Here is a 13,744-nt window from a genome sequence, read left to right as displayed (position 1 = left end):
GCGCTCCAGTGAGTGAATTAAGGACGGTACGTTGTCCTTGTAACGGGGATCCAGCAGCGTGGCCACCCAGTAATCAGCACAAGTTAGAATGTGGGCAACTCGGCGGTCGTTGTGGAGACACTGCAGCATGTAATCGCTCATGTGTGCCAGGCTGCCCAGAGGCAACGAAAGGCTGTCCTCTGTGGGAGGTGTATCGTCCGTGTCCTCTGTATCCCCCCAGCCACGCACCAGTGATGGCCATGAGCTGGCCTGGGTGCCACCCTGCTGTGAACATGGTTCCATCTCCTCCTCCAGCTCCTCCTCCTCCTCATCCTCCTCATCCTCCAGAACTGTGCCCCTGCTGGACAATTGCGTCCCTGGCGTTTGCGTGTGCAGGAACCCACCCTCGGAGCCCCTTGCGAATGACTGCCCTGAAAGCCTTGGAAATGTTACCTCTTCATCCTCCTCCTCCTCCTCATCCTGTGCCACATCCTCTTCCATCATCGCCCGAATTGTTTTTTCAAGGAGGCATAGAAGTGGGATAGTTAAGCTGAGAACGGCGTCATTGCCACTGGCCATGTTGGTGGAGTACTCAAAACAGCGCAACAAGGCACACAGGTCTCGCATGGAGGCCCAGTTAAATTAAATAGCGGAATAGAAAATATGATCCAAAAAAAGTGTATGTATATCACACGTACACAACCACACTGGGCCCCAATTACTATTGTTTGTACCCCTAAAAGGCTAGATGAGGAGTAGGGGGGGTATGGAACAGGCAGCACCCTCAAACCTTCAGAAGTATGAGATGAACCCCAACAACTTGGAAAGGTGGATCTCTCTCACACGTACCAACACAGACTATCCCCCAATTTAACTGATCCCCAAAGGTTTTTGATTAAATAGCGGAATAGAAAATATGATCCAAAAAAAGTGTATGTATATCACACGTACACAACCACACTGGGCCCCAATTACTATTGTTTGTACCCCTAAAAGGCTAGATGAGGAGTAGGGGGAGTATGGAACAGGCAGCACCCTCAAACCTTCAGAAGTATGAGATGAACCCCAACAACTTGGAAAGGTGGATCTCTCTCACACGTACCAACACAGACTATCCCCCAATTTAACTGATCCCCAAAGGTTTTTGATTAAATAGCGGAATAGAAAATATGATCCAAAAAAAGTGTATGTATATCACACGTACACAACCACACTAGGCCCCAATTACTATTGTTTGTACCCCTAAAAGGCTAGATGAGGAGTAGGGGGGGTATGGAACAGGCAGCACCCTCAAACCTTCAGAAGTATGAGATGAACCCCAACAACTTGGAAAGGTGGATCTCTCTCACACGTACCAACACAGACTATCCCCCAATTTAACTGATCCCCAAAGGTTTTTGATTAAATAGCGGAATAGAAAATATGATCCAAAAAAAGTGTATGTATATCACACGTACACAACCACACTAGGCCCCAATTACTATTGTTTGTACCCCTAAAAGGCTAGGATTAGGGGGAGTATGGAACAGGCAGCACCCTCAAACCTTCAGAAGTATGAGATGAACCCCAACAACTTGGAAAGGTGGATCTCTCTCACACGTACCAACACAGACTATCCCCCAATTTAACTGATCCCCAAAGGTTTTTGATTAAATAGCGGAATAGAAAATATGATCCAAAAAAAGTGTATGTATATCACACGTACACAACCACACTGGGCCCCAATTACTATTGTTTGTACCCCTAAAAGGCTAGATGAGGAGTAGGGGGAGTATGGAACAGGCAGCACCCTCAAACCTTCAGAAGTATGAGATGAACCCCAACAACTTGGAAAGGTGGATCTCTCTCACACGTACCAACACAGACTATCCCCCAATTTAACTGATCCCCAAAGGTTTTTGATTAAATAGCGGAATAGAAAATATGATCCAAAAAAAGTGTATGTATATCACACGTACACAACCACACTAGGCCCCAATTACTATTGTTTGTACCCCTAAAAGGCTAGATGAGGAGTAGGGGGGGTATGGAACAGGCAGCACCCTCAAACCTTCAGAAGTATGAGATGAACCCCAACAACTTGGAAAGGTGGATCTCTCTCACACGTACCAACACAGACTATCCCCCAATTTAACTGATCCCCAAAGGTTTTTGATTAAATAGCGGAATAGAAAATATGATCCAAAAAAAGTGTATGTATATCACACGTACACAACCACACTAGGCCCCAATTACTATTGTTTGTACCCCTAAAAGGCTAGGAGTAGGGGGAGTATGGAACAGGCAGCACCCTCAAACCTTCAGAAGTATGAGATGAACCCCAACAACTTGGAAAGGTGGATCTCTCTCACACGTACCAACACAGACTATCCCCCAATTTAACTGATCCCCAAAGGTTTTTGATTAAATAGCGGAATAGAAAATATGATCCAAAAAAAGTGTATGTATATCACACGTACACAACCACACTAGGCCCCAATTACTATTGTTTGTACCCCTAAAAGGCTAGATGAGGAGTAGGGGGGGTATGGAACAGGCAGCACCCTCAAACCTTCAGAAGTATGAGATGAACCCCAACAACTTGGAAAGGTGGATCTCTCTCACACGTACCAACACAGACTATCCCCCAATTTAACTGATCCCCAAAGGTTTTTGATTAAATAGCGGAATAGAAAATATGATCCAAAAAAAGTGTATGTATATCACACGTACACAACCACACTAGGCCCCAATTACTATTGTTTGTACCCCTAAAAGGCTAGGAGTAGGGGGAGTATGGAACAGGCAGCACCCTCAAACCTTCAGAAGTATGAGATGAACCCCAACAACTTGGAAAGGTGGATCTCTCTCACACGTACCAACACAGACTATCCCCCAATTTAACTGATCCCCAAAGGTTTTTGATTAAATAGCGGAATAGAAAATATGATCCAAAAAAAGTGTATGTATATCACACGTACACAACCACACTGGGCCCCAATTACTATTGTTTGTACCCCTAAAAGGCTAGATGAGGAGTAGGGGGAGTATGGAACAGGCAGCACCCTCAAACCTTCAGAAGTATGAGATGAACCCCAACAACTTGGAAAGGTGGATCTCTCTCACACGTACCAACACAGACTATCCCCCAATTTAACTGATCCCCAAAGGTTTTTGATTAAATAGCGGAATAGAAAATATGATCCAAAAAAAGTGTATGTATATCACACGTACACAACCACACTAGGCCCCAATTACTATTGTTTGTACCCCTAAAAGGCTAGATGAGGAGTAGGGGGGGTATGGAACAGGCAGCACCCTCAAACCTTCAGAAGTATGAGATGAACCCCAACAACTTGGAAAGGTGGATCTCTCTCACACGTACCAACACAGACTATCCCCCAATTTAACTGATCCCCAAAGGTTTTTGATTAAATAGCGGAATAGAAAATATGATCCAAAAAAAGTGTATGTATATCACACGTACACAACCACACTAGGCCCCAATTACTATTGTTTGTACCCCTAAAAGGCTAGATGAGGAGTAGGGGGGGTATGGAACAGGCAGCACCCTCAAACCTTCAGAAGTATGAGATGAACCCCAACAACTTGGAAAGGTGGATCTCTCTCACACGTACCAACACAGACTATCCCCCAATTTAACTGATCCCCAAAGGTTTTTGATTAAATAGCGGAATAGAAAATATGATCCAAAAAAAGTGTATGTATATCACACGTACACAACCACACTAGGCCCCAATTACTATTGTTTGTACCCCTAAAAGGCTAGGAGTAGGGGGAGTATGGAACAGGCAGCACCCTCAAACCTTCAGAAGTATGAGATGAACCCCAACAACTTGGAAAGGTGGATCTCTCTCACACGTACCAACACAGACTATCCCCCAATTTAACTGATCCCCAAAGGTTTTTGATTAAATAGCGGAATAGAAAATATGATCCAAAAAAAGTGTATGTATATCACACGTACACAACCACACTAGGCCCCAATTACTATTGTTTGTACCCCTAAAAGGCTAGATGAGGAGTAGGGGGAGTATGGAACAGGCAGCACCCTCAAACCTTCAGAAGTATGAGATGAACCCCAACAACTTGGAAAGGTGGATCTCTCTCACACGTACCAACACAGACTATCCCCCAATTTAACTGATCCCCAAAGGTTTTTGATTAAATAGCGGAATAGAAAATATGATCCCAAAAAAGTGTATGTATATCACACGTACACAACCACACTAGGCCCCAATTACTATTGTTTGTACCCCTAAAAGGCTAGATGAGGAATAGGGGGGGTATGGAACAGGCAGCACCCTCAAACCTTCAGAAGTATGAGATGAACCCCAACAACTTGGAAAGGTGGATCTCTCTCACACGTACCAACACAGACTATCCCCCAATTTAACTGATCCCCAAAGGTTTTTGATTAAATAGCGGAATAGAAAATATGATCCAAAAAAAGTGTATGTATATCACACGTACACAACCACACTAGGCCCCAATTACTATTGTTTGTACCCCTAAAAGGCTAGATGAGGAGTAGGGGGGGTATGGAACAGGCAGCACCCTCAAATCTTCAGAAGTATGAGATGAACCCCAAAAACTTGGAAAGGTGGATCTCTCTCACACGTACCAACACAGACTATCCCCCAATTTAACTGATCCCCAAAGGTTTTTGATTAAATAGCGGAATAGAAAATATGATCCAAAAAAAGTGTATGTATATCACACGTACACAACCACACTAGGCCCCAATTACTATTGTTTGTACCCCTAAAAGGCTAGATGAGGAGTAGGGGGGGTATGGAACAGGCAGCACCCTCAAACCTTCAGAAGTATGAGATGAACCCCAACAACTTGGAAAGGTGGATCTCTCTCACACGTACCAACACAGACTATCCCCCAATTTAACTGATCCCCAAAGGTTTTTGATTAAATAGCGGAATAGAAAATATGATCCAAAAAAAGTGTATGTATATCACACGTACACAACCACACTAGGCCCCAATTACTATTGTTTGTACCCCTAAAAGGCTAGGAGTAGGGGGAGTATGGAACAGGCAGCACCCTCAAACCTTCAGAAGTATGAGATGAACCCCAACAACTTGGAAAGGTGGATCTCTCTCACACGTACCAACACAGACTATCCCCCAATTTAACTGATCCCCAAAGGTTTTTGATTAAATAGCGGAATAGAAAATATGATCCAAAAATGTGTATGTATATCACACGTACACAACCACACTAGGCCCCAATTACTATTGTTTGTACCCCTAAAAGGCTAGATGAGGAGTAGGGGGAGTATGGAACAGGCAGCACCCTCAAACCTTCAGAAGTATGAGATGAACCCCAACAACTTGGAAAGGTGGATCTCTCTCACACGTACCAACACAGACTATCCCCCAATTTAACTGATCCCCAAAGGTTTTTGATTAAATAGCGGAATAGAAAATATGATCCAAAAAAAGTGTATGTATATCACACGTACACAACCACACTGGGCCCCAATTACTATTGTTTGTACCCCTAAAAGGCTAGATGAGGAGTAGGGGGAGTATGGAACAGGCAGCACCCTCAAACCTTCAGAAGTATGAGATGAACCCCAACAACTTGGAAAGGTGGATCTCTCTCACACGTACCAACACAGACTATCCCCCAATTTAACTGATCCCCAAAGGTTTTTGATTAAATAGCGGAATAGAAAATATGATCCAAAAAAAGTGTATGTATATCACACGTACACAACCACACTAGGCCCCAATTACTATTGTTTGTACCCCTAAAAGGCTAGGAGTAGGGGGAGTATGGAACAGGCAGCACCCTCAAACCTTCAGAAGTATGAGATGAACCCCAACAACTTGGAAAGGTGGATCTCTCTCACACGTACCAACACAGACTATCCCCCAATTTAACTGATCCCCAAAGGTTTTTGATTAAATAGCGGAATAGAAAATATGATCCAAAAATGTGTATGTATATCACACGTACACAACCACACTAGGCCCCAATTACTATTGTTTGTACCCCTAAAAGGCTAGGAGTAGGGGGAGTATGGAACAGGCAGCACCCTCAAACCTTCAGAAGTATGAGATGAACCCCAACAACTTGGAAGGGTGGATCTCTCTCACACGTACCAACACAGACTATCCCCCAATTTAACTGATCCCCAAAGGTTTTTGATTAAATAGCGGAATAGAAAATATGATCCAAAAAAAGTGTATGTATATCACACGTACACAACCACACTGGGCCCCAATTACTATTGTTTGTACCCCTAAAAGGCTAGATGAGGAGTAGGGGGAGTATGGAACAGGCAGCACCCTCAAACCTTCAGAAGTATGAGATGAACCCCAACAACTTGGAAAGGTGGATCTCTCTCACACGTACCAACACAGACTATCCCCCAATTTAACTGATCCCCAAAGGTTTTTGATTAAATAGCGGAATAGAAAATATGATCCAAAAAAAGTGTATGTATATCACACGTACACAACCACACTAGGCCCCAATTACTATTGTTTGTACCCCTAAAAGGCTAGATGAGGAGTAGGGGGGGTATGGAACAGGCAGCACCCTCAAACCTTCAGAAGTATGAGATGAACCCCAACAACTTGGAAAGGTGGATCTCTCTCACACGTACCAACACAGACTATCCCCCAATTTAACTGATCCCCAAAGGTTTTTGATTAAATAGCGGAATAGAAAATATGATCCAAAAAAAGTGTATGTATATCACACGTACACAACCACACTAGGCCCCAATTACTATTGTTTGTACCCCTAAAAGGCTAGATGAGGAGTAGGGGGAGTATGGAACAGGCAGCACCCTCAAATCTTCAGAAGTATGAGATTGTGTTCACTGTACCCCACAAAGATTGAGTTCACTGCACCCCACAATGATTGTGTTCACTGCACCCCACAAAGATTGTGTTCACTGCACCTCACAAAGATTGTGTTCACTGTACCCCCCAAAGATTGTGCTCACTGCACCCCACAAAGATTCTGTTCACTGTACCCCACAAAGATTGTGTTCACTGCACCCTAAAAGGATGTTGTTCACTGCACCCCACAAAGATTGTGTTCACTGCACCCTAAAAGGATGTTGTTCACTGCACCCCAAAAAGATTGTGTTCACTGTACCCCCCCAAAGATTGTGTTCACTGCACCCCACAAAGATTGTGTTCACTGCACCCCAAAAAGATTGTGTTCACTGTACCCCCCAAAGATTGTGTTCACTGCACCCCAAAAAGATTGTGTTCACTGTACCCCCCAAAGATTGTGTTCACTGCACCCCACAAAGATTCTGTTCACTGTACCCCACAAAGATTGTGTTCACTGCACCCCAAAAAGATTGTGTTCACTGTACCCCCCCAAAGATTGTGTTCACTGCACCCCACAAAGATTCTGTTCACTGCACCCCACAAAGGATTTTGTTCACTGCACCCCAAAAAGATTGTGTTCACTGCACCCCAAAAAGGATTTTGATCACTGCACCCCAAAAAGGATGTTGTTCACTGCACCCCAAAAATGATTTTGTTCACTCCACCCCAAAAAGATTGTGTTCACTGCACCCCACAAAGATTGTGTTCACTGCACCCCAAAAAGATTGTGTTCACTGTACCCCCCAAAGATTGTGTTCACTGCACCCCACAAAGATTCTGTTCACTGTACCCCACAAAGATTGTGTTCACTGCACCCCAAAAAGATTGTGTTCACTGCACCCCAAAAAGGATGTTGTTCACTGCACCCCAAAAAGGATGTTGTTCACTCCACCCCAAAAAGATTGTGTTCACTGCACCCCACAAAGATTGTGTTCACTGCACCCCAAAAAGATTGTGTTCACTGCACCCCAAAAATGATTTTGTTCACTGCACCCCAAAAAGGATTTTGTTCACTGCACCCCAAAAAGGATGTTGTTCACTCCACCCCAAAAAGATTGTGTTCACTGCACCCCAAAAAGATTGTGTTCACTGCACCCCACAAAGGATTTTGTTCACTGCACCCCAAAAAGATTGTGTTCACTGCACCCCAAAAAGGATGTTGTTCACTGCACCCCAAAAAGGATTTTGTTCACTGCACCCCAAAAAGATTGTGTTCACTGCACCCCACAAAGGATTTTGTTCACTGCACCCCACAAAGATTGTGTTCACTGCACACCAAAAAGGATTGTGTTCACTGCACCCCAAAAAGATTTTGTTCACTGCACCCCAAAAAGATTGTGTTCACTGCACCCCAAAAAGATTGTGTTCACTGCACCCCACAAAGGATTTTGTTCACTGCACCCCAAAAAGATTGTGTTCACTGCACCCCAAAAAGGATGTTGTTCACTGCACCCCAAAAAGGATTTTGTTCACTGCACCCCAAAAAGATTGTGTTCACTGCACCCCACAAAGATTGTGTTCACTGCACCCCAAAAAGATTGTGTTCACTGCACCCCAAAAATGATTTTGTTCACTGCACCCCAAAAAGGATTTTGTTCACTGCACCCCAAAAAGGATGTTGTTCACTCCACCCCAAAAAGATTGTGTTCACTGCACCCCAAAAAGATTGTGTTCACTGCACCCCACAAAGGATTTTGTTCACTGCACCCCAAAAAGATTGTGTTCACTGCACCCCAAAAAGGATGTTGTTCACTGCACCCCAAAAAGGATTTTGTTCACTGCACCCCAAAAAGATTGTGTTCACTGCACCCCACAAAGGATTTTGTTCACTGCACCCCACAAAGATTGTGTTCACTGCACACCAAAAAGGATTGTGTTCACTGCACCCCAAAAAGATTTTGTTCACTGCACCCCAAAAAGATTGTGTTCACTGCACCCCAAAAAGATTGTGTTCACTGCACCCCACAAAGGATTTTGTTCACTGCACCCCAAAAAGATTGTGTTCACTGCACCCCAAAAAGGATGTTGTTCACTGCACCCCAAAAAGGATTTTGTTCACTGCACCCCAAAAAGATTGTGTTCACTGCACCCCACAAAGGATTTTGTTCACTGCACCCCACAAAGATTGTGTTCACTGCACACCAAAAAGGATTGTGTTCACTGCACCCCAAAAAGATTTTGTTCACTGCACCCCAAAAAGATTGTGTTCACTGTACCCCACAAAGATTGTGTTCACTGCAGCCCAAAAAGATTGTGTTCACTGCAGCCCAAAAAGATTGTGTTCACTGCAGCTCACACACAGAAAAATGGATGTGGATCACTGACACCTGCCTATCTCCAATCCCACACCACACAGCAATATCGATTGTAGTTTGTAGAACACAGTTTCCCTAAAATTCAGCAGACTCTGTCCCTAACAGGATTGAGAAGAGATCGTAGATCAGGATTGAATGCAGATTCACCCCACCCCCCACACAGCAATATCGATTGTAGTTTGTAGAAGACACTGACCCTATAATTCAGCAGACTCTATCCCTAAAATGCCTACAACTCGCCCTGCCTAAACACTCCGACCTGTCCCTCAATTCTATCCGGACACAAATGGTTTTTTCCTGCCTATCTTTCCCTAATCAGCAGCCAGCACATTGATGTGTGCTCTGTCCCTTAGCTAAGCAGCAGAATGACGCTGCTGCGGCGGCTGCCTCGAACTTATAAAGACTTGGTCACATGCTTCAGACGGCCAATCACAGCTACTAAGACATTTGCAGGCATGGCTGGGATGGCTTAAGGCACACCAGTTAAACGATTGTTGATTGGCTGTTGAAAGCCCGCCATGAAAAGAGCGCCAAAGCATGCAAAACCCGGAAATAAAACGACCGAACACGGATTTTTACCCGAACATACAGTAAAGTGTCCGTGTCCGTGTTCGGGTAAAAAAAATCCAATTATTCGGTACGAACACGAATAATACAGTCCGTGTTCGCTCAACACTAGCTGTAAGCAGAGTACAATGCCCATTTGTTTGTTTAAAAAGTTGATTTTAATTCAAAAGTAGGAAACGATTTTCAGTAAGGATCTTTGTTTTTCTGCAGGGATGAATATTAGCGATTTTTGTGTACTTTTCCCAGCGGTCCCTCCTTTTTTTTTCTAGGCTTGTGTGCTTTTCAATATCAAAATATGTGTAGCACTGCCCCCTAGAGGACTGCTGAAAATTGCACTTTCTGGATTCCCCTGGGTTACCCGTAACTCTCTGTGGAAACTTATCACTTTAAACGCTTGGCTCAGACAATGTACAGTCCAGGGGATTTGGTTTTTGTGTTTTATTTAGAACTGGGATAGGAGAAGGGATGAGTGGGATACTCCAACTATGAACTATGCACAAATCTGAGGACAACTAACTGTAGTGTATGCAGCAAGCCTGGTGCTTCACCTTGACACTGAAGTGAAGATAGAAAGTATGATTCTGTTTAAGTTACTCTTCAGGGTCTAACTTGGCACCCCCTTTCTCACTTGCTGTGTGTGCTGAACTCCTGTCCACTGACACTCCACTGGAGTGGTCCCCCTTCCTGGACAGACCCCTGGCAAGCTTCCTGGTACTCACGGTCACGGACACTGTTTTTCCCAAGGTTGCTCTGCCTCCAACTCCACTTGTCAGCTTTCCTGGACCTCCTGGTTCAGCTCCACACTCCTGGTCCACTAGACCGGCTGCCTGTGACTACCTTCCACAGCAAACATGAGAAGAGACAGCCGTCACCCTCCTCCTGGGACCTGGCTTCCCACCCAAAGACACCCTGTCACATGTGCCCTTGGCTTTATAACAAATCCCAGGATGCACCACTGTTTGTGCAAACCCACTGGGATAGTTACAAATCCTGTGTGTCACTGGCTGGGTTTCTTCCACTGTCCAACAGGCTCCCCTATTGGATACAGTGGGGACACTCCCTTAGCCCAGATGAATCACACATGGACACATGCAACAGGCATAACTATTGATCAAGCTCCCCTGTTAAGCAGATGGAGCAGGCTATGTTTTACCTGCTACTCCCCTGTTAAGCAGGCAGTGTAAACTACTCTCTCTCCCTAGCACCTATCTAGGAGGGTGCTACATATGCTAAAGTGGCATATGTACGGTATATATGAGATCAGATCTATGTGGATTTCATGCCATACGCTGGATCCATAAGCTCTTCTTGCTAATTAAGAATTGATTAAAGACCACATACAAAATATGCAGTACATTGCACCACTATGGGCATGTTGTAATTCTATGATTAGGTAAAGTAATAAACTGCAGTGTTGTTTTAGAATAGGTTGGTTTTTAGAAGTGGGATTGCCTTTAGAAAAGAAGATTTTTCATTGGCCTTAACCGCTTGCCGACCGCGGCACGACTATTTACTGCTGCGGCAGTCAGCCCCTCACAGGCAGAGCGACGTAGTACTATGTCGCTAGCCTGTAAGGGTCTAGGGAGCGAGCACGCGCCCCCGGAGGCGCGGTCACGGACCCCCCCCCCGCACGTGTGACCGGCGGACCCGATGTCCGCCAGTCACTCGGCGATCGTCGGTGCAGAGGGAGAAAGGCAGGCGGCTGATGTAAACAAGCCGCCTGTCATTCTCCCCTGTGTAGAAACAGTGATTATACGGTTCTACTATGTAGAACCGTTGATCACTGTTCCTACACCTCAAGCCACAGCCAATCACAGTTAGAAGCACGCCCCTAGGGACACACACCACCCCTCCCTCTCAAAAAAAGTTAACCCCTTCCCTGCCAGTGTAATTTTACAGTAACAGTGCATATGTATAGCACTGATTACTGTAGAAATGTCACTGGTAACCCCAAAAGTGTCAAAAATGTCAGTCAAGGGTCCGATCTGTCCGCCGCAATGTCGCAGTACCGCAAAAAAATCGCAGATTGCCGCCATTGCGCAACAAAAATCTTTCCCTTTGTTAGTAAACGCAATAACTTTGCGCAAACCAATCAAAATACGCTTTTTGCAATTTTTTTTACCAAACATATGTAGCATAAAACAAATTGGCCGAAAATGTTAAAAAATTTTGATTTTTACATTTTTTTGGGGGGAATTTCATATAAAAAAATGTGAAAAATATTGTTATTTTTGCAAAATTGACGCTCTTTTTTTGTTTATAGTGCATGATCAAAAAATCGCACAGGTGATCAAATACCACCAAAAGAAAGCTCTGTTTGTGGGGAAAAAGGAAGTCAAATTCGTTTAGGTACAGCGTCGCACGACCGCGCAATTGTCCATTAAAGTCACGCAGTGCCAAATCGCAAAATAGGCCCTGGTCAGGAAGGGGGTAAAATCTTCCGGGGCTAAAGTGGTTAAAAGTATTTGATTTGTGGCCCTAACATATGGCATTTATTGTGAAATATGCAGTCATTCTGGAATATGCAGTTCAGTTTTAAGCACCAGTTCACACAGTGCAGAGAAGGGCAACCAAACTGGTAAGAGGCATAGAGAAGTTCAGCTTTGAGAAAAGATTAACTGAATGTATCCTCTCTTAAGAAGAAACACTTGATCATGATCACCATGTACAAAAATATAAGTGGTTCATATAGTGAAGAATTTTTACCTCCACATATGGAAAGGCTTTTTACAATATGAGCTCTGAGTATGTGGAATAGGCTCCGTCAAGAGCTTAGTAGATTGTTATAAGAAAGGGCTGATGATGCATTCCTAGATGCACAAAATAGATCTGGATATTAACATTTATAAGTAAAAACACAATGGATTGTTGATCCAGGGAATATCCAACTACCTTCTGAGGACTAATGCCCCGTAAACACTTTCCGATAATCGTACGACAAAACTCGCTTTCGACCTGATCTCACGATAATCTGATCGTTTGTACACAGCTTTCGACAGCCGATCACGACAGTTGGTCCAACAAAATCCGAAGGGACAAACAGGAAAACATCTGTCGTACGACATCTTCTCGAACGATAATCGTTTCGTCAGTACAGTATGCGTACGCTAAAAGTCGATCGACAAAGACCGCGCATGCTCAGAAAAACTAAAATAGCCCCGAAAAAGCCTGGCTGCCATTGTTTTGTTTTGCACCATCTGATACAGTACATAGCTAAGCAACCAGGAAGCTTTTCCAGAATCGTACGACAAAAATCATACGGTTTGTACGCATTGTTGAATTCGATGTTAGTATCATGCAACAAAATCTGAACGATAAGTCGTCCGATTATCGGAACGTGTGTACAGGGGAATTAGGAAGGAATTTATTTATCCCCTGCTGGAGCAAATTGGGCCCTGCTTTATATAGGGTTTGCAGGGTCAACTGCATGTTTAGGAATTTGTAAATCAAGGCTACTTATTTTTTTTTTTACTTGATAGACTGTCTTTTTCTAATCTTACTAATAATGGATGTAACCATGTTGTTACACTTCTGGTTGGTTGATTCCTTAATGTATTTATTTATTTATTTACAGATACAGCTGTGCTCTTGTTTCCTGCCATGACCCTCCTGACAGTTGGAGGAATGACCTTTATTATAACTAATATGCAGGTCAGTATTTCTACAAAAAAAAAAAAAATCATTGAAAAAAAAACCCTAATATTTAGCATGCACCCAAAGTCGTCTGCGAGTTTACAAGACTTTATGTTCAGTCTGTGGAATCAGTCTGTGGAATTACATTGTCTCTATTCATAGGTGGGAAATCTCTTTGGTGCTCAGCGTTCCACAATTATAACTCTCTACAATGGAGCCTTTGATTCTTCATCTGTCATATTTCTTATAGTCAAGGTAAGAAGTTTATTTCAAATATTCAAATAACATTTTTTTATTCAAATTGCTTTCAATGCATTTGTGGCGGGTTTAGCCATTTTGTCAGGAATGGCTTGTTACAACCATATATATGAGCAGGTG

General features: G+C 43.7%; 1 protein-coding gene across 2 annotated transcripts in view; it reads left to right on the top strand.

Moving 5' to 3' along the window:
- Positions 1-13,744, top strand: part of SLC43A3 (solute carrier family 43 member 3) — a 242,619-nt gene that overhangs the window by 81,635 nt on the left and 147,240 nt on the right. For both annotated transcript variants that reach the window (XM_082268265.1, XM_082268266.1), the window contains exons 4-5: positions 13,308-13,384; positions 13,529-13,621. In XM_082268265.1, the coding sequence (XP_082124391.1) occupies positions 13,308-13,384; positions 13,529-13,621 (170 nt within the window). The remainder of the gene's footprint in view (positions 1-13,307; positions 13,385-13,528; positions 13,622-13,744) is intronic.

This window comes from Pelophylax lessonae, assembly GCF_965119305.1.
Source record: "Pelophylax lessonae genome assembly, chromosome: 9".
Classification (NCBI taxonomy): Eukaryota; Metazoa; Chordata; class Amphibia; order Anura; family Ranidae; genus Pelophylax; species Pelophylax lessonae.
Note: the sequence above shows the minus strand (reverse complement) of the source record. Positions and strands in the feature narration are given on the sequence as shown.